General features: G+C 43.8%; 2 protein-coding genes across 3 annotated transcripts; one reads left to right on the forward strand and one right to left on the reverse strand.

Moving 5' to 3' along the window:
* The first annotated feature begins 518 nt into the window (after positions 1–518).
* LOC144129275 (uncharacterized) lies at positions 519–16,737 on the forward strand. The gene is made up of 6 exons (XM_077663289.1): positions 519–1,260; positions 6,448–6,536; positions 8,341–8,636; positions 9,604–10,219; positions 11,768–11,907; positions 14,592–16,737. The coding sequence occupies exons 2-6, from the start codon at positions 6,521–6,523 to the stop codon at positions 14,700–14,702; spliced, it is 1,179 nt and encodes a 392-aa protein (XP_077519415.1). The 5' UTR covers positions 519–1,260; positions 6,448–6,520; the 3' UTR covers positions 14,703–16,737.
* Positions 16,310–21,846, reverse strand: Adi1 (acireductone dioxygenase 1). 2 transcript variants are annotated; one of them, XM_077663291.1, is made up of 5 exons: positions 21,726–21,846; positions 21,520–21,665; positions 20,308–20,427; positions 19,608–19,787; positions 16,310–16,586 (listed from the first exon to the last, which is right to left on the reverse strand). In XM_077663291.1, exons 2-5 carry the CDS (start codon positions 21,643–21,645, stop codon positions 16,455–16,457), a joined length of 558 nt encoding a protein of 185 aa, XP_077519417.1. In that variant the 5' UTR covers positions 21,646–21,665; positions 21,726–21,846; the 3' UTR covers positions 16,310–16,454. The 2 variants fall into 2 exon arrangements, with proteins under 2 accessions (XP_077519417.1, XP_077519416.1); XM_077663290.1 differs by having other exon boundaries at positions 21,520–21,753.
* Between the last annotated feature and the right edge of the window lie 1,324 nt (positions 21,847–23,170).

The raw sequence follows: 23,170 nt of genomic DNA on the forward strand, positions 1-23,170 counted from the left end.
TCAGATATTCACAAGAAATCGATGCTCAATCCAAGTTTCAGATAAACTATTAAGCTTGTTCTCAAGAGCCCATCATAAACTAAACAACAAAGTAAATACGAATAGCCGCATGCGAACCTTTGCAAATGCTTTGTCGCCCTGTAGTTGGCAGAAAACCAATGGGGAAAACAACTTTTCGTTGTCTGCGTGAGAAAACGTCCCTCGAGTCTCACGCAGACAATGCAAGCAATGTGTTTCATTTGCTTTTTTTTCGAACTGGCAGAACAAAGAAACGTCCTCCCCTCAAGCCTTCGCTTATGCCGCGAGGCACGACACCGATACCTACTTCCTTTCCATTTTCTCATTTACTAGGGCAGGGAATCTACCAAACTCGGCCAAAGCGATCGCGACGACAGCGGTATGCTGTGGAAAACGAGAGCCGGAAGACAAAAATCGAAACTGGACCACTTACACGCAGCTCCCGCTACACGCCCTCTATTTTCGACGACCGCGACCGGTTCGATTTTGCTGGCCAGAGAGAAAGCACCTGTCTCTCCTCCACTACCCCCACCATTGGATTCGCAGCACGCGCTCCAGCCTTAGCCGCGCTCCGTTATTCATGCGACTTTCGTATTGTGACGTCACACAGGTGAGAGGGACGAGTTTGAGAGCGCGCGCTCTCTTTCTCCGCGACTTTACCGCTCCCCTCACGCGGCGGCGGCAGCAGGCGTTGCGGCAGCAGTCCGCTCGCTCTCAGGTTTGCTTCCTCCGTTGAATGCGTTTGTTTTGGTTCGTGCGTCGAGCTGGTCGGCCGCGCGAGCCAGCCGCATCGGAGTGTGTGCAAAGCGTAACCAAGCGGATTTGCGCGGCGCGTGTGACACTGTGGCGGCGGCGACGACAACAGAGCTCGTCCCCTCTCCTGGCTGCTGCTGCCGCGCTTGTGTTCCCAGCGGCATCGGCGAAGCGTCGGTGGCGGGTCGAAGAGCGTGCGTGCAGTGGACGACGTTCGGTTTCACTACGCTGGACATCGTAGTTCGGAAACGTTGAAGCCTTGTCGCGTGGCCTGTTCGCTGTCGTGTCGCCAGAGACAACAGCGGCTCCCGACGATGTCGACGCTGTTTCCCGGAGTAGCGGTAGAGCGGGGTTCCGGTGACAACCGGTGACAAGGGAGCGCGCGCCGAGATATATCTTCCCTGCGCGGTTTGTCTTCGTCTATCAGCGCAACGCACTCGTGCGGCCTGCGCGCCGGGCCCGGAAAAAAGTAGCGGAACTTCGCCAAAGGTGGGTATGCATGCGTGTGCTACGTTGCGCGGATTTTGTTGAGCGAGCGGTGTTTGCAGTACGGGGCTCTCCGCAGTGCACGTGCGCGGATCATCTGAACCGATATTTAGACAGCCAGCAATTGCTCCGTGGAATTAAGGCCGATGTCTCTGTACCAGCGTTGCGCAGCTTTCCTCGCCGGAAATATAAAGCGAGTGAGGATAGCAGGAGAGGAACAAAAGACTGGGTGGGACGCGAGAACACCTGCGAGATTCGCTCGTCGCGCTGATGCGTAAAAGTGAGGGACACGCGTAGACCTTGAACGGATCTTGAGCATAGGGCGCGACTGCTCGCCGGTGCACCTGGGCTGTGTCTCCAAGCTGAGCGAGCGTAAAACAAGCCCATCTCGATCGCTCCTGTCTGTGTCACGATCGTTTTTGGGAAATCTTTGAGAAACGTTAGGCGCTTGAAATCAGAATATACCTACAATGGTGAATATACCGAGTGTTCGAGGTTTTACCTGCTACGTTGGTGCCATGACGAGTGCACCTGAGAAGCCGTCTTTTTCTTACTACTTTGTTCGGCTTTATATGCGGTTGCACCGCCTTGGTGCAACCCTACCCTGTGCACGTCGACCACTCCCCGCGCGGCATACCCTCGAAAGCCGGGGCTTGCTGTTCCTGCGGCACTTGAACGAGTCGAGAGCTCGCGATAAACCGAAACCTACCGACAGCTGTACTCAAGGCAGCCAATGTATGTAGGCCGCAGATTCGAGAGCCAAACGGCGCGCCTGCCTTGTCTGAATCTTTGTTCACTGGCTGTGGGTTTATCTCTTCGAACATCCGTTGAATAAGAAACGAAACTATACGCATGTGCATTTAGGCGTTTCTAAACGGCTCTTGTTGAGCTGCATTAAATCAGCCAATATTCATGTATGCTTAATGTATGTATACATGAGGCATATTTCAGTGTGAACAGTTTGCCATCAGTGTTCCTTTCTGTGTCATTCTATCATATTCTGGCTCTGTTACCATATATGCCATGCCCACTGAAAATGTATATTCTCAGGTTTTCACAACACATGGCATTAAGAGGGATCTGATTACATGTATTTTGAGCACATTACAGTATTTCTTTAAATGTATCCAGAGTTTCACTGCAAGTAGTCCTTCCTAATTTTTTATTTGCCACAGATGCATAGGCATTTTTTTTTACCACAGCTGCATATTTGGAAAATGTTTGTGTTGCACAATATTGCATACCTTTCACTACATAATTTTTTCTTTTCTTTTTCATTTGTGTCCTGCCGTTGTTTCTTTCGTGTTTCTCATACCAGATGTGCATGTTGTATTTTAAGGCGAAAGCCTTTAATCGCTCATACTCACGGTGTCTGTCCGTCCGTCCGTGACACTCTTCAACTCGATGAGAAAAAAAAATTTTGTGCACGATGGGATTCAAACCACCATTCTTCCGTTGCGCAGCTGAGCGTGCTAACGACTATGCTACTTCCTGCCAATGCATATGTAGTTCTCCTTGTCTAGGACGCTGGAGAGTGTTTGCAGAAAGGTGTCGAATCAGATGGATGCCTCCCAAATGCCCTCCAGTGTCTCCAGCATTTAAGATTCACAAACAATTGTGTACTTAACGTCTTAACCACACATCAGTGACACAAGCAGCAACACCGCGCTAAGGGCTTTCGCCTCACCACACTTTAGGCCAACAAAGTGCCCCCTGAATTTTTTAATTCATTGCTTCTGTATAGCAATTTAGGTGGCATGAATTCAGGTGATCATATTGAAGCATCACCTGACACATAATGCCTCACTTAATCCTCCTGTATATTGTTCTGTTTTCTGTGGTCTGGCTTTGTGTGTCATTGAAGTCATTCTGCATCCAAATGGTCATCATTATTTATTTATGATTTATTTACACCACACCTTGCAACCATGAGGCACATCACACAGAAAAAAGAAAGCGCACATGGCATAGTTACAGAGGTAGCATCTGGGGGAACAATACATAAGGAATATTAATATCTGTATGACAAATTGTTCACAATGAATATTTTGTATATAATAGGCTGAGGACTCTACGGTGTTTATTTTTACGAAAAGTCTGTGAATGTTTTTCGGTGCATATTCTTTATTATAAAAATCACTTTCAGCTCAATGCCTTAATTGTGTAAACGCGGCACTTATCGATGCAAAAATTCTTAAACCCATGGAAAAAGGTCATAGAAGCAAAGGGTGCCAATTTTATCACATTACTGGTGTAAATGCTATTTACTGTTGGAAGTAGTAGATACATATGTATTTATACTATATAAGCCATTCCTGTGCACTGCTTTGTGTTGACCGCATACACTTTAGCAAATGCTCGTTCATCATTAGCACTTGAGAAAGGAAACCGTAGGATGTCCAAAGTTGCCTGGTATAATACAGCCAGTCGCATGCATGTAGCTTCGAAAATCACAGAGTGTCAATGACATCACTTACAGTGTACTGCCCTTAAGTTTGTAACTTTGACTCGAGCACTTTCAGACTGCGTTCATCCTGCACTGTGACACTGTAGGTCTGCTTATATTGCATAAATTTCTGCGGTAGCTTCATTTTGGCAGACGGGTTAAATATTGACATGGAACTAATGGGATGTTCCTCTGGGTGGTAAAGAATCATTTTTCCTTGAGCTTCTTGTTGCAATACAGTGTAAAAGTTGCCACAAGCGTCACCCTGAGATCCTAGGTTACTATATCAGTTAGGCTTTCCAAAGTTCCATACCTCCTTGCTAGTGCCCGATTTCACTTCTTTGGCAAGTCGACAAGTTCACGCCTATGATAGGGCAGACCTCCTGCATACCTGAACATGCTCAGAAACAGGCATTTTTTGGTTTTCATCATCATCATCATCATCATCATCAGCCTTACTACACCCACTGCAGGGCAAAGGCCTCTCCCATGTCTCTCCAATTAACCCTATCCTTTGCCAGCTGCATCCACCCTTTGCCTGCAAACTTCTTAATCTCATCCGCCCACCTAACCTTCTACCGCCCCCTGCTACGCTTACTTTCTCTTGGAATCCACTCCGTTACCCTTAAGGACCAGCGGTTATCTTGCCTTCGCATTACATGCCCTGCCCAAGCCCATTTCTTTCTCTTGATTTCGACTAGGATGTCATTAACCCGTGTTTGTCCCCTCACCCACTCTGCCTGCTTCCGATCTCTTAACGTTACACCTATCATTTTTCTTTCCATGGCTCGCTGCGTTGTCCTTAACTTAAGCTGAACTCTTTTCGTTAGCCTCCACATTTCTGCTCCGTAGGTGAGTAACTGATCCTATATTTTAAAACACTCATTCACAGATTTAGCCAATGTTTGTTTGTCTGAAGCCTCTGGCAAGTGGCCCACCTGGTTTCGGGCAACCTGCCAGCAGGCTTTATGGCCGACTATGCAAACACTCCATGGCCATGAGTGGATTTCAAACCCTTGGCGGCACGAACAAATCAGCTTCGCTGGCCACTGCATTAAACCACCGCGTCATCGCTGTAGCCAAACATCTAGCATGTTTAGCTGCTATTCTGTCGTGCTGTGCTTTGGATGTCATCATCTTCTTCAGCTTCCATCCGTGCGCCGTGGATCCAGAACACACTATTGCATTTCCCTCTTGAACCGAGCCTCATACCAAAATTTTCACTTGGCCAAACCACGCTAAATCGTCCGTCTTTTTTTTTTTTGTAGTGACGGTTGTTTATTAGCTGTTTTCGGTTTAAGCCAGAAAGTCCATGACCTATGTATAGCGCAGGAATAAATAAAATGGTCGATTTAGTGCAGTCCACCTGTCAAGCCAGCCTGCATAACTCATCATAGTGGCTACAATATTTGAGACTGTAGGCACGGTGAAAACCTTCACTTTTTTCTAATCTGCTTATTGCCACCTGTTCTGGACTCAACTGTGGAAGCTATGCTTCACGCTCCATCATGGTACAAATATGTCAAGTGCAGCCTACCTACATAAGTATGTGGTGGGCATTATGACATGACTGTATATAGTGTGCCATGCTCGTGTGTGTGTCGTGTTGTACCAGGTGACATAAATGAGGATTTCTTTTCCCTTCTATGCTAAGCTGGTCATAAATATGGCACATCAGACTGCAGCATTAATTACTGTCTAATGTGTGAATATCATGCAGGTGCTACATTATTGTCACTTTTTACATTTTTTACATGTGTGCAAGTAGCACTCCAAAACAGATCTCTTGCCTCAATACAAGTTTTGAAAGCTGTAAGGCATACCTGAGTCATTATTTCTGGCAAAAAACTGAAACAAATGAATATCAGGTCGCTTTTACGACATCTGCAAGAACTTTCTTTATTGTGTAATTCCTAGTTATTGCACACCACAGCAGCAAAAAATTGCTGACTTGTAGCATAGTGCACTTACCTATATTCTTAATTCAGTAAGCTAAACACCTTAATGTTAGGTTGTGTAGACTGTGATATTCAATTCAATTCAATTCTTTATTCACCAGAAAACTGGGCGGCCTCCAGGGCTAAAAGTTGCTGCCTACAACTTGACTGGGGCCCTGGAGCCGTTTACAAATCGGCAGCAGACATTGGCGGCAGCAGTCCTAGAAATACCTAGTCAGTGAAAATAGAGCAGAAACAGCTGATGAAACTACTTTAACTTATTCTCTTCCGCTATGAAATTTCTGCTTTGTTTATTGCGGTTCCATGTCGAGTACAAGTTGACAAGCCTTTCCAAACAAAACCTTGCATACATGCTTCAAGTGTGCTGAAAATTGCCTTGTCAGGCTAACGGTGAATGTGACTGAGTACAGCTAAGCTAGTAGGTATGTGATGAATTTTAATGGTAAATATTTGAATCAGCAATGCACATATTGCTTGATTCAGCTGATGGAGCAGATTTCTGGAAAGGTGATGTGCTGATGTGCATGATTCTATGCACTCACTGTGTTTAGTGGTCGGTATTCTGTGAATTTCACTGTAATTTTTGGCACTAGTAGCTGCATACTGCACCCAAACTGACTTGAATGAAATGCTGTGCATGTGATGAGCACAGGGTGGCAGAACAAGTGTGTGGTTGCTGAATAAATTATGGTGACTCTGCACATGGCCGTGTCTGGGTGCAGTGTGTCAGCAACATGTCCTAATTTTGTTTCTCCATGGGCATTGAATTTATTTCTGTCTTTCCAGCTAGGAATGGCTTGTGCTTTTACTTCCTGACCGACAATGCGGCATACACATGATGCTGGCGACATAAGAAAAAATGGACATCCTTACAGGTGGGTCTAGTGCTTAGCATGTGCTATTAAGTGAGATGCTGTCATTTTGACAGCTCAGAAATACTTTAATGCAGCTTACTAGCTGTATTGTGCACATGCAGAATTAGGTCTTTTTATTTATGTATTGACAACCAGAATATAAAATTGCCTTATGAAATATATCACAGAAGCCTGATAAATTACTTTCACATCTGTTTATGGTACAGATGGCTGTGGACTGTAGTCCCAGTCCTCATTTATAGTTTCCCAGTATAGACGAGTAATTAAATGGCTTGTGACTTTCCAGGTCGTGCATATAGCAGAGGTTTTGGCAGACACATCTAAAATGTAATTTATTGCTGATAGGAGGTATGCTACACATAGTTTAGCCATCACTAGGTTCTAACTTCCTAATATATTGTGAATGCAATGCACTCTAGTGTGTTAAGATAGTATGTTTTTTTATAGTGCATAGCCAGGAGATTGTAACTATACGTCATGTTTTACAGTATTTTTGCGCTTGCTTCTTTAAATGTGAAAGCAGTTCTAACCGCACTCCCCGGGTTTCAGCAGTATGTGTCTGTGTTTGTGAAGCCTCTGAGTACCAATTGTAACTGGCTCACTGGGTCAGTGGACACCTCAGTCACACTCTGAGATGGGTGGAGGTGGTGTCCACCTGCAAACAAACCATGCTTTCGCACAATATTTCGTGCTTAGCAATGTTAAACTGCCAGCCTTTTCTCTTTTGTAAAAACTTGCTTTGCTCATCTTGACTGTTTACTATTTTTTACTTGTAGAAATTTGGTTATTGATATATTTACATGCTTTTGTCACAATGACACTGTGCTCCCTTAACCATTGTTAGCGTTTTTCCTTACCTGTAACATCAACCCTACAAAAAGCTGAAATGCTACCAGGCTCTGTAGTAATTAGTCGCCTTTAAACATGTAGCACTACACATGGTTGCAAATCTTGTGCAAAAAGTACAGTTACCCGAGATCGTTAAAATGATTCATGATGGCAAGTGTAGGAAATTGGTTTTATGCTGTACACACATATCCCACCTTGTAACCAGGGGCTGGAGAGCAGGTTGCTTCAGCCCATTTTATTGTGCACAAAGATTCTTGAAAGCATTAGTTTGCAGGTTTTGAGCAGTGAACTTGACAAAACAGAAGCAAACTGTACACTGGAACTCACTAACTTGGGGGTTTGCCAAAGTTACCATATGAGAAGTTCTGACTGGTGATGTCAAACTGCTGGAGGTGAAGCAGGAATTTAATTCTTTAGACATCTTTAGCCTCAGAGGAACGCAGCTGTAGAAGCCGTTTTTTCAGCACTGTCAGGTATGCAGTTTCTTTGAGCAGCACTAAATGGCACTGAGCTAAGCACGATAAAGCTGCTTTGCATGGCAGCAGATGGCACTAATCTAGCCATGGCTTACATTGCGTGTCTTATTGTTCTTGGCAGTGCTTAGATATTGGGAAAAAGCTACACAAAAAGAGAATTACAGGGGAAGAAATTGGACGGGACAAGTGCTGCGTTCCAAACGAGTTAGATGCACACATGTGCTGACAAGTGAAAATTCAGTGTATTTGTGTGTCCAGTAACGATATCCAATCTATCCAATGCTATAATCATGCGTTTTTTGCACATGTAAATTTGCATAATGTTCAATATGTACAAACAGCCTAGCCAGAAGTTCTCTATGCAGTCAAGACACCAAGGCAAGCCGGCAATTTTTAGTTACGGATTGATCTGCTGCGAGGCAGTTGTGCAATGCAACTGCCAATGAAGATATGCATCTCTCTCACGCTTCCACCCGCAGCATTTGCAGTGGTGTGGGGTGCCCTCATGCTGCTGCAACAGCCTTGCAGAGGAGTGCTACAGGGAGGCAGTGGCCCACTGCAGCACCCTGTTGTTCTGGTGACCGGATCTTTTCCCCCCTGGGAAGAAGGCAGCAGCCCAGCCCAGGAGCCCACTTACGAGACCCCTCACACGTCCCCCATCTTTGTGCGTGCTGAGCCCGTCGCCCTGAGCGAGCCCCAGGGAACGGGCTGGCAACCCATGCATCCTTCCAGCTGGCCATCCCAGCCTCACCCTGACAACCCGGCTGTTAGCATGGTGGGTGACCTGGCATGGAACCTACACTGATCTTCTCAGATCGACAGGAGCAGCAAGCGAATAGACTTATGGCGGGCCTTTGTTGGTTCTGTAAACTGCGGTTCACAATAACGTTGAATGTGCAAGCACACCACCAGTGTTCCAAAAAGTGCAATCTGTTGGCACTGGTTATGTTTTCTTACTCCAAATAATTTTAAATGCGTATCAGGGTGCAAAATCTGAAAAGCAGTCACAAAGCAATGTAGGCTGGCTAATTGCAATGTTAGTATGGTTCCATTCTTGTCAGTGTGGTGATGGAAGCTACATAATGCCATCCCAGACAACTCTACAAACTTTGCTGTCAAACTTGCTGTGTGTGCAGAGCCACATCCATATGTTGTTTGCTTACCCTGGTTAAAATACAGGCATGCATTGAGCAGGGTGAACAAATGGGTTGTGTTCCTTCTCATGGTGGGGCACAAGTGCCTGGAGGCAGGGTATAGCAAGAGTCAAAGCAGTTGCAGCCCATGGTGTCCAGTGGAGGGATCAGGTTGCTATTAGCCATAATTGAAAACATTCTCTTGTGCTTTTTCTAAGATTGGTACTTGCTGCTTTATGCCCATCTCACTGCACCAAAATATTATGGAGCCATTATACTGTGGGAATATTCCTGTACACATCATAACCATCATCCTAGGTTTAACTTGCTCACTGCTTTGCTCCAAATCATCTGTTCTCCCTTTATCTCTTCTAGGAAAATCATCTATTTTCCCCTTACTGGTTCCTCTGTTTCCAAACTGTTTTTCTCATTGTTATACAAGGCAGAATGACTAATGACCGAAAGCCAAGCTTTGCGCACTTTTTTCTAAATGTCTTTGTTTGTGCGAGAGTGCTGGTTTCATGTGCAGCAGCACAAGCACATCTTACTATTGGGATTTGGTAACACAAGAGGCTGCCACAGCATTTACCTTGGCCTAATCATACGCAGGGCCCAGTCATTTTCCCGGGAAACAAGCCACCCATCACTGCTGCTCCAACATTTCCGCAAGGAGCACAGGGCCCTGTTGTGCATCCAGTCTGGGCAAACTCCATACCATCAACACCTGAGACATCACCGCTACCTCAGCTCTCCAATGACATTCCTCAAGTCAGGACAAGCCCCCTAGCAACAACCAGAGAGAATCCCATGCTACACCCAGTCCTCACCACAAGACCGGACGAGGAAGGGCCACCAGACACCACACATGCTACGGCAGCGGCGGATGCAACAGTGCCTCTTTCTGTGAATGCTGTGTCTGGGCAACACAAAAACCATGTGCAGCAGCAGAGTAGTTACGCGACTACCACATCCTCTTCGTTGAATGACTTCAGTCCTCTGCGTGTCCCTGGTGACTTGTTGGACGAGAAAAACGCGCATCGTGAGGGTGTTTCTGTCAATGTAGATGCAGGTGGAAGCAGCGTGACTGCCACGCCAAACGAGACGTCGACACCGCCTGCTGTTGATAAGGATTCTCCAAATATTGAGTCCCCAGAATATCCACTGGCAGGGGGTGCTGTGGCTGGCATTGTCATTGGTTCCATTGCATCAGTGGCACTGCTTGCAGGTAAGTTCCACAGTTGAAATTGTTAGGGCTGAACGCCAGAGCACTTTCACTCTGAATTTTGCAAAATTTCGGTCATATGTAGCCTGTGGTTACAAGAACATGCTCGAAGTGGGGATCTCAAGCTTTCATTAATTTGTTTATAAAATAGAAAATGCATTACAGCCATTAATTGTGCCTGGTTTCCAACCTGCTAAAAGCACTTAACAGTGCTGTCATGTTTACTGTTCTGACTACTCTGGCTTTGGCTCATGCTCATTAAGGGGGTGTTGCGAATATCTTGGAAAAAAAAAAAAATTTAGGAAACACCAGACTTCGTATGTATAAGGGCTTTCTAATTATATCCCAAAAGACATTCCCCGAAAACAGCCCAGAAGTGACTTTAAAAATTGTTTTTTGTGACCATAGGTAGCAAAAACCTCGTGGAGATCTCTACGTAAATACCAGTTTTCTTAAGTGGTTTTTGACCTGACTGCCCTGCTTTAAGAAAACATAGCATGATAGTGGCTTCATGGATTTTTATGGCAGTTTGTTTCATTGTGTTTCTTGATAAATTCCTTATGCAGTGAAATTCTTATGTTTTGAAATTTATTTTTTTACTCTTGTCACTAATTTTTCACGACTGTATTGAGTGCATTATGGCCATTACGTGCGCGCTGCGGCCAGCGGAGGTAGGGGAAGGGCCGAGTAGGCGAGGCCAGCGGAGGAGTGCCGCCGTTTTGGCGTGCGAGAGAAGAGGGAAAAGTACGAGGACGCGGAAGTTCAAATTTTGTCTGCATATAACTCAGCTTCCACAAAATGCATTAAAAAAAAATTCTTGCTGGAGGGTAATTATGAAGCGGCGTCCTTTAACATAGAGATATTGCAACTTTACTGAGAGCCCTTTTCTGGGGCCCTTTAAGAGCAACTCTAGGCTCTTGCCATGTTCTGTCACCCCAGGCTTTCTGCAAGTTTGGTATAGCAAGGAAGCACACAAATATTTCGAATGTCATTACTAGTGAAGATATACGAGTGAAAATTCGTATTTATTCATTTAGTGCACTTTCCGACAACCGTGCCAAACTTCATCGCTGTACACCAAAAAATAAAACTTCACCTCTGAAAGCCACATCCCCCCATAACTGATGCGCACAGCGTGAACAAAGGTGGTGCATTCGTGGGAGCCAGAAGGATGAGAACTTTTATAAAGCACGTTGTTTGCTTATGTCATGAGCACACATCATAAGTTGCCACGAGTTTCCTGAGCACTATAGAGTCCTAGTTGCTTAAGAAGTGGTGAAAAATGTCCTTTTTTATTGAACTAAAGTGTCCCAGCTTGAGTTTCTTAAATGCTTGCACCTTCAAAGCATTATGTAAGCTTAGTTTCAGCTCAAGCTTAAACAGTACTGTAAAGAATATTGCTACTCTTCTGTTCGTCCAACTACAAACATTGTACTAGGTTTTTAACTCAACAGTGTAGTCATTCTTTGAAGTGCCTAATTTCTAAAGGAGACAGATAACAGTAATAGATTTGAGAGAACCTATACTGATAATCTGCCTTCTTCTTCCCAGGTCTCATTACATACATTATTTTGCGGAGGCCTTTCCTGAAGCTGCTGAACAGCCAGGACAAGTCATCTTCTGACAATGTTGCCTACATTGACGACACGGTGCGCAGTGGCTACATGAACACCCATATAGAGCTGCCTAAGGTACTTAGCCTTTGCGTTTGCAGTAAAAGCACAGCGTCCCGCTCAGTCCATTGTCATGTGATGAACAAGGCACTCCTATTGGATGCGTTGGACAATATCACCGTGCTTTACATGTGCACACTATTCATTAAGATAATCCATGATGCTTGTAGTCCTCAATGCTTTACTGCTTCACTTCGGCTTGTGGCAACTTTCAGGGGAGTGACAGGACTTGCACAGAACTTCACACCAACAGGTTTTTCAGGCAATCCTTCAAAGCACATGCACATTGAAGAGTTGCGAATGATTCCCATCAAGTAAGAAGTGCGTGACCATTTTAAAATTTCCTTTATTAAACAGAAAAAATTAAGCCAGCTCTTCCTTTAGTTCCAATTTCTGTTTTCCTAGGGAATGCATTCACAGTCGCAGCAAATGAATTGCCTGTCATTAAACAAACTATTTTTGTCACTTGTTTTGTCAGCACTCACTAAGAAGTACTATCAGTCGTGTCTGCAGCAACAGCAGTGTGGAAAAGCTCTCAGTGAAAACTTTGTGTTGTTGCCTAATCACTACACATTTTAAAAGCAAGCGCAGATAAGTGCAACTAGGCGTAGGTAGGGTGGGTGAAGTGTGCATTTCAACACTTCCTGTATTTTCTTTTCTTTTCCATGCTTGCTTTTCTGTTTGTGCTGTTTTGTTCAATTCTAGACACGATTAAGGCCTAGGTGTGGAGGTTGAGACAAAGTATCTTTTTAATTAAGAACTGCTGTGCTTTGTATTTGCAGAAACAGCATGGTCTTTCATACCCCTGTCACATAGATAGTTTGGATGCCCATTGAGTCAGTAAATATCGAACTCAATGGCGATCGACTGAATTGGGGTTTGTGAATGAGCATTGAAATCTCAAGGGCCCTTGAGAGCAGCCCCAAACATTGAAAAAAAAAAAAGCTAGAAACAAATACAGGGAATTTTTTTTATTAGTTTACAGGATACATGACCAGTTAATAAGCCAATTATTACTCAACAATAAAATAAGAGCTTCGCAGGCTGTCCAGAGGTCAGATGCAAACAAACCGACGGTGTTTTGCGGCGTGTACATTTTACTCGTTTTTTCCTTTTGGCACGCTTTATGACATCCGCGACAAAGAAGTGCTCTGAAGACTAACAGATCTGTGGCAGCCTCGCCAGTAGAAGTGAATGTTCTGAAACAAAGTGTGCGCCGTTATCCACTGACACTGTCGGCGCACCATTGCTTTCTGTGGATCATGCTGGACTGTGAAGTATTTGAATAGGTTTTTCCGAACGAACTTTTTATTAAAATAGCACTTCAGTATTTGTCTTGTTTTATTACTGCTTCACTTCATGTTTTTACTCATTGTTGCTACCCCTAGCATGATCTGTCGTTCATCACAATGTTTATTGAAATTTAGCTTGTGGCAGCTGTGCATCCGGATGCCTATCAAAAATTCTGATGGCCATTGACTTAATGGGCATTGAGACTGCCCATGTGGCAGGAGCTTTACTCAGTTTGTTCTGTTGTTGTAAAGTGCTGAAACTTTCCTTGGGGACAAGTGTAGACAAGCGAGACAAGTGTATATTGCCTTGGAGTCAATATACACGTGAAAAGGAAGCATAGACACATGCTGTGAATAGCAGTATTAGAGGTCAGCTATGAATTCATTTCATTCAATCCTTTTTTTTTTGTCAATTTGGTTCCTCACTTGGGGATTCTCTGCCGAGTTTTTGAGAATAAGAACAAACAAATGTCAAGAAAAAGACAGTGTGCTTGCATTATTTAAGGTTGCATTAAAGGCCACTGTTTAACCAAAAGTCAGACACTACCAACTGCTTCAAGATTGCAGGAAACAGAAATGGCCTGTTTGGAAATGCTTTCGTGGGATAAAGAGAATGCACGGTAACCTGCACTGAAAATGTCCTAGAGAGTTTTCAAAGCGAATGAAAATGACATCTCTTCATATATAGCAACCTTCCTAGCAGCAAAGGTTAAATATGTTGCTAGCGCGCTTTGGTGCACATGCAAAATGTCACAATATGTTATTTTGTAGAAGAGGAAAGAACAAATGAAATCGCTTATATTTATATTCTGTTTTGGAAAGTGAAACTTGAAAAGGAAGCTGATGCTAAGCTATATGCTGATGCACCATGTGATCCAACTTGTGACACAAAACAAGTCAAGCCAGTACTAAAACACATGGTGTGGTCAGAGTAAACAATGCATGCCAGTGTGAGAAATATTTACATTATAGCTAAAGTGCAGACAACTAAATATATAAATTCTCACTGTGGAAGATAGGTAACAGGCACACTGATGCAACTAACATAAAATTAGTTGCATAATTGAGGCTTTTGCATGTGCTCTGTTTATTCGTGCACTGTCATATTTGCTCAGTTTGTTAGCCTTGCCTATTGAGGTGTCCCTACATGAAGCACCGAACTTGCTGAGTTTACCTGTTTTCGCAAAAAGACGAGCACAGATAGGTTACAATGAACACTTTTTGTTGAATTTCTAGCCTATTTTCATGAAAGGGGTTGAGCATACACAAGTTACAGAATTTGTCACAAACTGAGCTAGCATTGCAACTGTGGCACCAGGACCTCTCTCATTTTGTGTGTATATTATTGCTCTACCTAGGAAGCATTGTGGTATTTTCAACAACTGCAATTTTCTTTCCTCCTTGCTGCAGGAAAATTCTGAAGAAATGACCTCTTTGGACAATGATTCATTTCTCAACAGTCTCGAAGCAGTGACCATTCAAAACTACTGGGCTGACAACAGCAAGAATACCAATGTGTGAAGAACTATGCCAGCTGATGGCAACGAAGCTCCTTACGCTGAGTGTTCCTTAGTTTGTGAAAACGAAAGACTGTGGATTGCAACTGCTACAGTGCATCTCGTTCTTGGCCTCATTAAGAAGCTACAGTAGGGGGCATGTGATGTTATTTTTGGGTTTTCTCTCATTACGCGCATCATTTGTTTGTACTTCGGGCACCTTCACCGCGTGTTTGTGCAATGCTGCCACAAGTGGCAACTTGCAGAGCACTCTTGCCAGCTTTCATTGCCTTGAATTTAGCATCAGACTGAAAAGCAGCAAATTTTGCTGCTTCACATGTGGGACATTCCTCTGCAATAAATTGTGGGGGAAAATAAAATAAAAAAAATCTTGCACACAATTTTCATTCATACTGAACTTTTCTTTCATACCATCAAATGCTGATAACTGTGCAAAGTGTTGTAAGCTACTGGAGGCAGGCATAATTGCTTATTCAGCCTAGAGCACTAACTGACTTGTGCTTATGTTTTACATAAAAGTGGTCTTCAGCGGTCAGTGCTGTCCGACACAAAATGTGCTTCCAGTGGATTAAACAAAAAAAGGCAATCCATGGCAAAGCCTAATCAGAGCTATGCAGATGTGAAATTGACATGAGAGGAAGAATATGTGCACTAGTGGCAGAGCATAGATCATGACAGGATGCTGTCTCTTCAGCAGAAGAAAAGGCTGAAGTTTGCACAAAGTGCCAGTATAAGGGAGGAATTTTGCCAAATGCAACAGGAAAAACAAATTAGCAAATGTAAAATGTAAGTGTCGGGTTCAGACCGAGCCTACTCGTTTAGGCCACAGAGTACTTATATTCACCTGCAGTAGCAATGCAACACTTGGTACACACACATGAAATGTCTTTCAACCACCAAGCCTGTTGGACATGTTTAAAATAGTTTGCGAATGTTTACCATTGATCTCTAGTGCCTGTCAATCGACAACACAATGTGTAAGAGGCTAACTTTTGTGTAGTAGAGATATAGCAGTGAGGAGATACCTGCGGAATGGAACTATGCATGAACGCTTGTTTTGTGGTTGTACCTGAATAACATGTTCATAGGCGACTACATAAGCACCAAAGCTTGCAACATTACATTCCTGTCACTTACATACGAGGACTTACAAAACCCTTTTTTCTGCATCAAGGGTCTTGCTTTGTGGCAATTTTGTAAAATTCTTTATTGTATTCATAGGCACTGTGAGCTTTATAAACAAGTACTGCCTTCTCACTTTCAAAATGTTTTATCAAAAGTAACATTCCCAGCAAAATTAATCGCACACTTGTGCCTCACTCGGCAGACTATCAGGTTATTCGCTGGAGGGTATTAGAACACAGAATAGACTGCATTCCACATGCACATTTCTAACACTGAAAATGTTCACATATGCACAGTGTGATTGAATGCAGAGAAAAACAACTTGGAGCATTGCAAAGTGTGTATAGTATGTTATGTGCTCTTTGTTCGTTCTAGTCGTGGCTTATAATATTACAGCATGTTATTTATTTTTCCTGGCTGTACTTCCTCGTTTTGCTGCAGGTTGTTCACCGCGCATGATGTACTTAATAAAAAAGCAACTCACCATTGTTGAAGAATATACCTTTATACATTGATTTATACATTTATTCACATCATTATCCGATAGCTACGTGATTTATGTAAAAAAATATCGCATAAAACTTTCTCCCATGTGGCACAAATGTCGGCTTCCATCTGTCAAAATTTTATATCAAGCAGCACAATTGCAGGCTTGGCGAAGGTTGTCAATATATTGGGACCTGGCTGGATGGTCATCGGCAGGGCGATTGATTGGCGTCCAAACAGGCTCTCCCACAAACAGCCGCATAGCCTTAATGTAGTTCTGTAATAACCAACATGTGCTGTCAATGTCATGCCATGTGCTTCCTGTGCAGCAATATGTACAAGATTGTGGATCCTTTGCGACAGCTGCAGATGCCAGACCCAACATGTATGTGAACCGACAGTGCCTATTAAATTTCCTTTACCTACAACTTGCTCTCCCAGTTTCACATAATGCTAGAACTGCACAAAGAGATGCATGTCTGCGGGTACTAGTGCCAGAGGTGAAACAATTAACAGAGCCTGAAGAACAAGTGATGAAGTTCAGAAGAGCAAGGTTCTGGGCTAGTTGGTAATGCATTGTACTTAGAAACAGTGCGATGAAACGCCGACAACACCTCTGACCCAAGTTTCAATCAGCGGGCGTTTCATCGCACTGTTTCCACACCCTCTCCTTTTGCATCCGTCACAAGATCCTGCGGGTACTAATTTAGTTGGCCAGTTGCAAAAGAATAAGTAAAATGTTGAGCAGTCTGTCTGAGTACTATGTCAAACACGCAAGCAAGAGACCAAAAGTTAAATAAAAAGTTTCAGCAGTTGCACGTAAGGACAGATTAAAGCTTCTGTGAACTGGGACAGAGAAAGAGCAGGGTTTGTCTAAAAGACCTGAAATGGCCTGAACGGAAGAGGCATAGATTAAGTAGAACTTATGAGCATATCTATGCATATTTGTTGCACTGTGACAGTGGAAGTCGCAGAGTAAACGCTTAATCGCCTTCCATATATGTGCAGTTGCTTGCCCTCATGGTCAAGCTGTAGCATGGGGCATCTCAATGAAAACGCCATTTGTGCAAAACAGTTTGCACCAAACCCAGCAGGTGCTGCATATGTGTTCAGCAATCACCTGCCTTGAGAACCTTGGACATCCTCAACTTATAAGCAAAAGAGCATGCAGTACTTGCTTCTATACACCACAGCTAGGCTTTAATGTGCATCCGGGTGCACACCAGAGAGAAAGTAAACGCTCATTTCCCCCCTTTAATGCAATACAGCCTTACCACTGCATATCTCTACTCTTCAATCCTTCCTTCTCGCCAATTAACAGATTTTTAGGCATCAATGCAATAATACCAAGGTTGCATGCCATATAGGAGGACCTCAGGTTAATTTTACCAGAGTCCCTAAATTATGGTTTTACCTACCCAAGGATCATTAACATGACCGAAATCTCAGTGTATGTATACTTTTGCAATTTTCCTCTGCCACAATAAGGCAGCAACAACAAAGAATTGAACTAGCATTCTGGCGCTTGACGGGAAATGACTGCGGTGACTGAACTACCACCATGGGACTTCCACACCACCGCCCATCAGCAATTCGTGACACCTGCATGTTGATCACCTTCACCAATGCAGCTTTCGGTCCTGTTTCTGTACGACCAATGAGGCAAAACGCTAAGGCACCCGTGTGCTGTGTGATGTCAGTGCAAGTTAAAGTTAAAGATCCCCAGGTGGTCGAAATTATTCCACAGCCCTCCACTACGGCACCTCTTTCTTCCTTTCTTCTTTCGCTCCCTCCTTTGTCCCTTCCCTTACAGCCCAGTTCAGGCGTCCAACCACATATGCGACAGATACTGCACCATTTCCTCCCCCCCCCCCCCCCCCCCAAAAAAAACAATTATTATTATTATTAGAGGATGGGTATTTTGCAAAACTATCAATGACCTTACCCTTTATAACCACATATTACATGAAAATTATTGTTGGCTTTAACACGTTCACTTCAGCAGTGATTTTCAGAGCCCTACTTTCTGTGTGGCAAGCCCCACTGCTGGGCCGCCCTTAAATTTTCTTCAGTGCGGTGAGGCCCACCAGTAAGCCACTGAAGAAAACAAGCTTCTTTCAGCTGCCAACAAATGGCAATAGCAACCTTGCAAGTGCGCTTTTCACAGACTTTTTAAACTTGCTGCTCCATCTCGCAACTTCATTGCATAACTCAGTAATCATAGTCGCACAGCTTGCATAAGTGATGTGACTGACTGGTGATCCACGATACACTGAACATGCTATATATGAGAAAAAGTCTGCAACGGACAGCAAAAACGAACCTGGCAAGCTGTTTACTGAATGTACAGGTCACAGTAGCCATCCCTGTCAGCCTACCTCGTAATCTCTAGTTCTTTCCATTGACCTTTATCGTACGTACACATGCGGTGTGCATAAAGTTATCTGCTATTTGGCTGTCTCTCAAACAATAGCAGCAAGCTCTCTCACCTACCCCTGCCACTGAGACTTGTCTGCTTTGTGCACACCAAAGAATTGGGATTGAAAAGCAATGGCAGAGTGCCTGCTTCTTTTTGTTGATAAGGGCAGTCCCCGACTGAGCTTGGGCAGGTAGGGCAGTGAACTTGACCAATGCTATCAAGCTTGTTTCTAGCATATATGTTTGATTCAGTAGTGGTGAGGATACGTGGCAAACGTTCACAAAAGCTGGAAGAAACTGCATCCCTGGCCACCAATCCTATCATCCCTCAATGAACAGACCACGTGATAGCAAGCATGCACTCGCGGTGATAAAGCCTAGCAGCAAGGGCTTGTGGCTGACGATAACTGCCAAATACAACAACATGGTTCATTTCTTGCTAGCTATCTCACCTGTAACATAGCTCTTCCATAATGCCAGGGCATCAGAAGTTTCACGAAAAGCATGAAAACTGCTTCCACATCTCGCAAGTGAATGTGACATCCCCAAGCAACACTGATAAAGTCACTAGAAAGGTATTTGCACACAACAGGCAAGAAGCTAATATGACGTGAAGGTAAAACATTTAGGTGCAGGACATCGTGATACTATGTGAAACACTGCACAAACATTTTACACAGTGACACACTATGCCCTCACATGAATTATCAAGTCCTTGACAAGGGTTTCTTTTTGTGTGCTGATGCTTTGAAGCATTTGAAGTCACTAGCACATGCATGGCTTTAATGAAGGACTGGGAAAAAAAAGCTTTAGTGTGGAACATTTCAATAAAACAGCATGATTTATGCAGGTAAGCATTCAAGTGATTGCATTTACACACCTGCTTGTCAAGAGTGAATCTATGGTAGATGCCTGCAGGCAAGACTAGAAGGTCTCCTTTGGCCACCGCAATCCTTATCCACTTGTCTTCGCAGTCCCGAACATCAAAGTAGCCACTCCCATCCAAGACGAAGCGTATCTCTTCATCAGAATGCAGATGCTCTTGAAAGAATGTCTTTATCTAAGAACAAAACACATTTTAGGCAGTAAAACACACAATGCCTATTTGGTTCCCCGGCCACCGAGTGCTCACATTACTGTTGCTAAACATGTGTTAAAACAGTTGCATGTGTATTATTATTACCAGCTGTGTTGCTCTGAGGCTATAAGTTGATGAGTTGACTCGAGAGTGAACGAGACAGCGCATCTAAAGAGTAGAAATATAAAAATAGCCACTGAGCCAAAGCACACAGCAACAAGCCTTGGGATTCTTGGTTGCATACGATGTGGCATATCATTCGCTTTACAAAGGCATTTCAGTTTTCACGTTAAATGCTCATGAACCTTGGCCCTTGAACCACCATAAACACTAAAGAAAATGCAATCCTTCGTAAAAAAAGGACCTCTATACATCCTAGCTCAGTAATGATTCCATGAAACAATGTGATGGTCTATCAAAGATACTCCTGCTTTCAGTAGCTGAGTTGCAGCAGTAAGGCACGTTTAGTTACAAGTATGCACAGACTATTACAAATCTATACCTTCTCTTCGTAGTTTGGCAGTTTGTCCCTGGATATCTCAATGACATCAGTGTACGAGTATCCACGCTCTTTCTTGATCTTGTCGAGTTCCCCGTCCTCCATGTACGTGTCTGCATTCAGCTGGAAATTGTTTGCACACATTAAAAATCCCATGTCACATAATCATGTGGGATGAATTCTCGTAGCCCATCACGAAATTATTTGCTTCTAGAGCCAAATACGGAAGTGAAACACCAAGAAAACTAGACTGTTGCATTTCTCAGTGAAAATCGAAAAAATATTTTCTCTCGGCCTATCGCTTGCTTGTTCGGGCTCAAATTTCGCACAGAGGTGGCATTTGGCGGTCAGTTTTGTTTTAAAACTACATTTGGGTAGGGTACTTGCCTCATTCGGTCAAAATTAATCAGAAATCTCCATTGTCTGCGGTGACAGCGGAACAAAACGGCAAGCTTTCTGATGATGTCGCTCTTCCCTTTGGAACGGGTGGTCACATTCGGTGTGTCCTAGCCTGAATGTTGCATTAGTTTAAAATAATAAGGAAGCTGGTGCAGTGGTGGTGGAAGCGCCATTTTGAGCCCTTTGGAGCTCTCTGTGTTTCTCCCATGCATACTCCCATGCGTTTCTCCGCAGCCTCCCTGCACGGTAGAGCGCTCGATCGTTCGTCTCGAGGGCGATAGCACTACCAGCACCATTGCTGCAAAAGCTTGCCGTTTTGGTACGCCGTCGCTGCAGACGATAGAGAAGTCCGATTAATTTTGACCAAATCAAGCAAGTACTCCACCCACACGTTGTTTAAAACAAAACTGACCGCCAAATTCCACCTGTGTGCTAAATTCGAGCCCGAACAGGCAAGTGGTTATGCGCAGGGAACTTTTTTTTTTCAAATTTCTCTGCGCGACGCAACAGTCAGTACGTTGGCATGCTGATGTAGACAAGGACCTCCGACTCCCACTCGTTTGGGTCGTGTTTACTGTGATATGCAAACCTGCAGATAACGTCACGCCTTCATCCTCGCATAAACACACAGCGTACACACATATCTAAAACACTTCAGTTTTCATTGCGTAAACGGACGAATCACCCAGAATTTTTTTATGGTTTTATCAATGTGTCAAACTGAAGTCACAATTATGAAAATTACGTTTATTCTTCCGTCAATGTCAAGGTTCACAGACGCGCAAGTTTCAAGGTTTCGCCATTTGAACCACATACCTTCCAGTAGAGGACACCGCTCCTCTTGCAAATTTCGTCCAAAGATGCCGGCACCGGTGGGTCCAGTTGATGTTCCTCTCTCTGGTCAACAGTGAGGTCGTCATCCATGTACCATGCTCGCACCATTTTCCGTCTTTGCTGGCAAGCTGTAAAATACAAACACGCTGAAGGCTTTAGAATTGCGCAGCTAATCAGCGACTACCCACCAGACTAGTTGAACTTCGTCTTGTACTTTGTTTTTTGTTTGCTTCGGCGCTCGATGCGCCCTCTCAGGTCTGCTATGCGAACTTTCCAGGTGCAAATAAATTCCAACGCTCGCGCCACTCGCGCAATGAGCCACTCAGACTAGCAGGATGTGTTCTGACTGCTTCAAGCTCCACCGCTGAAGTGGTCAGGGGCGGATTTATAGGCACTTCTAAAACTTATGGGCGCTTCTAGTCCTCCATTGTGCATAGCGCTTGGTAGTAGTAGCTCTATGCATAGCGCCATAGAGACCATAGCAAATATCAAATCAATCAGCACTCTCATACAAAAGCACAGAACTTCGAAAGTAGTGTGTGAAAAGTGAAAGGAAGAGTGAAAACTGGGCAAGGTAAAAAACGATGTCATCGCAGCTGGACAATCGCAGCGGCGGCTCAGATCCCGAATGTCCGGACGTCCTGACAGCGTTTTCTCATTGGTCAGCAGCTGTGAACGCGGGAGTTTTCAGTTACGAAATTGTTACGACATGCGTAACTTGACCTTGCATGGGTTACGACCACATTATGGCACTACGATGGGACTAATGCCGACGCTGATGACCTTGGAGAACGTCCCTCGCGCAGCTATTTCTGGAACAGAAACAGGGACTCCGGAAGGGGTGGGCCCCCCACCCCTATCGCCAAATGTCTTTCAAATCAGCTTTCTGACAAGCACACAAAGCACAGTTAACTACATAACTGCGTTAACTGCGTTACCTACGTAACTGCAAAAACATATCGTGTTGTGGTCTTTCTGCGCAGAAATGCTAATTGTTTCCATTTAAAAACTAAAGAATTGCTCTATGGGGTCCCAGATGTAAAACTGAGGTTGATAAAGTAGAAAAGGTTCAAAATTTAGCTGTCCGTTTTCTTTTAAATATTTACATCACGGATTTCAGTGTATCATTAGCGTATAATTCGTTGGGGTGGGACACACTTCTGAAACGCAAGTACCTACTAAGGCTTAAATTCTTCCGTACAATTTTTCATTGCAAAACCAGTATTGATCGTAACTGATATTTCTTTAAACCAGGCTACATTTGCGGTGGAAGGGAGCATACTTTCAAAGTCAAAGAAATACAATGCAGAAAAGATTTATTAAAATCGTCATTTTTCTCGAAAACAATAACTATAAGCGGAATAAGTTGCCCCAAGGTTCCATGTTTACGTTGACGAACGAATTTTTGCCTCATCGCTTTGATAATAATTTAATGCTTTCTTTGTTGGCTTCAAATTATGCTCCATTGTGTTTTCTGTATTGTATTCTTTTTACCTTGCAAGTTTGTTGTACCGCTTAAGTAGTAATGTCCCCCCCCCCCTCCTTCTCCTCCCAAATTTCAAACAAAAGTGGCGTGGTGGGTAAAGTGATAAATACATAAAATGACCTCATCATGAGCGTGAGTAGCAGAATT

The sequence above is a fragment of the Amblyomma americanum genome, chromosome 4, assembly GCF_052857255.1.
Source record: "Amblyomma americanum isolate KBUSLIRL-KWMA chromosome 4, ASM5285725v1, whole genome shotgun sequence".
Lineage (NCBI taxonomy): Eukaryota > Metazoa > Arthropoda > Arachnida > Ixodida > Ixodidae > Amblyomma > Amblyomma americanum.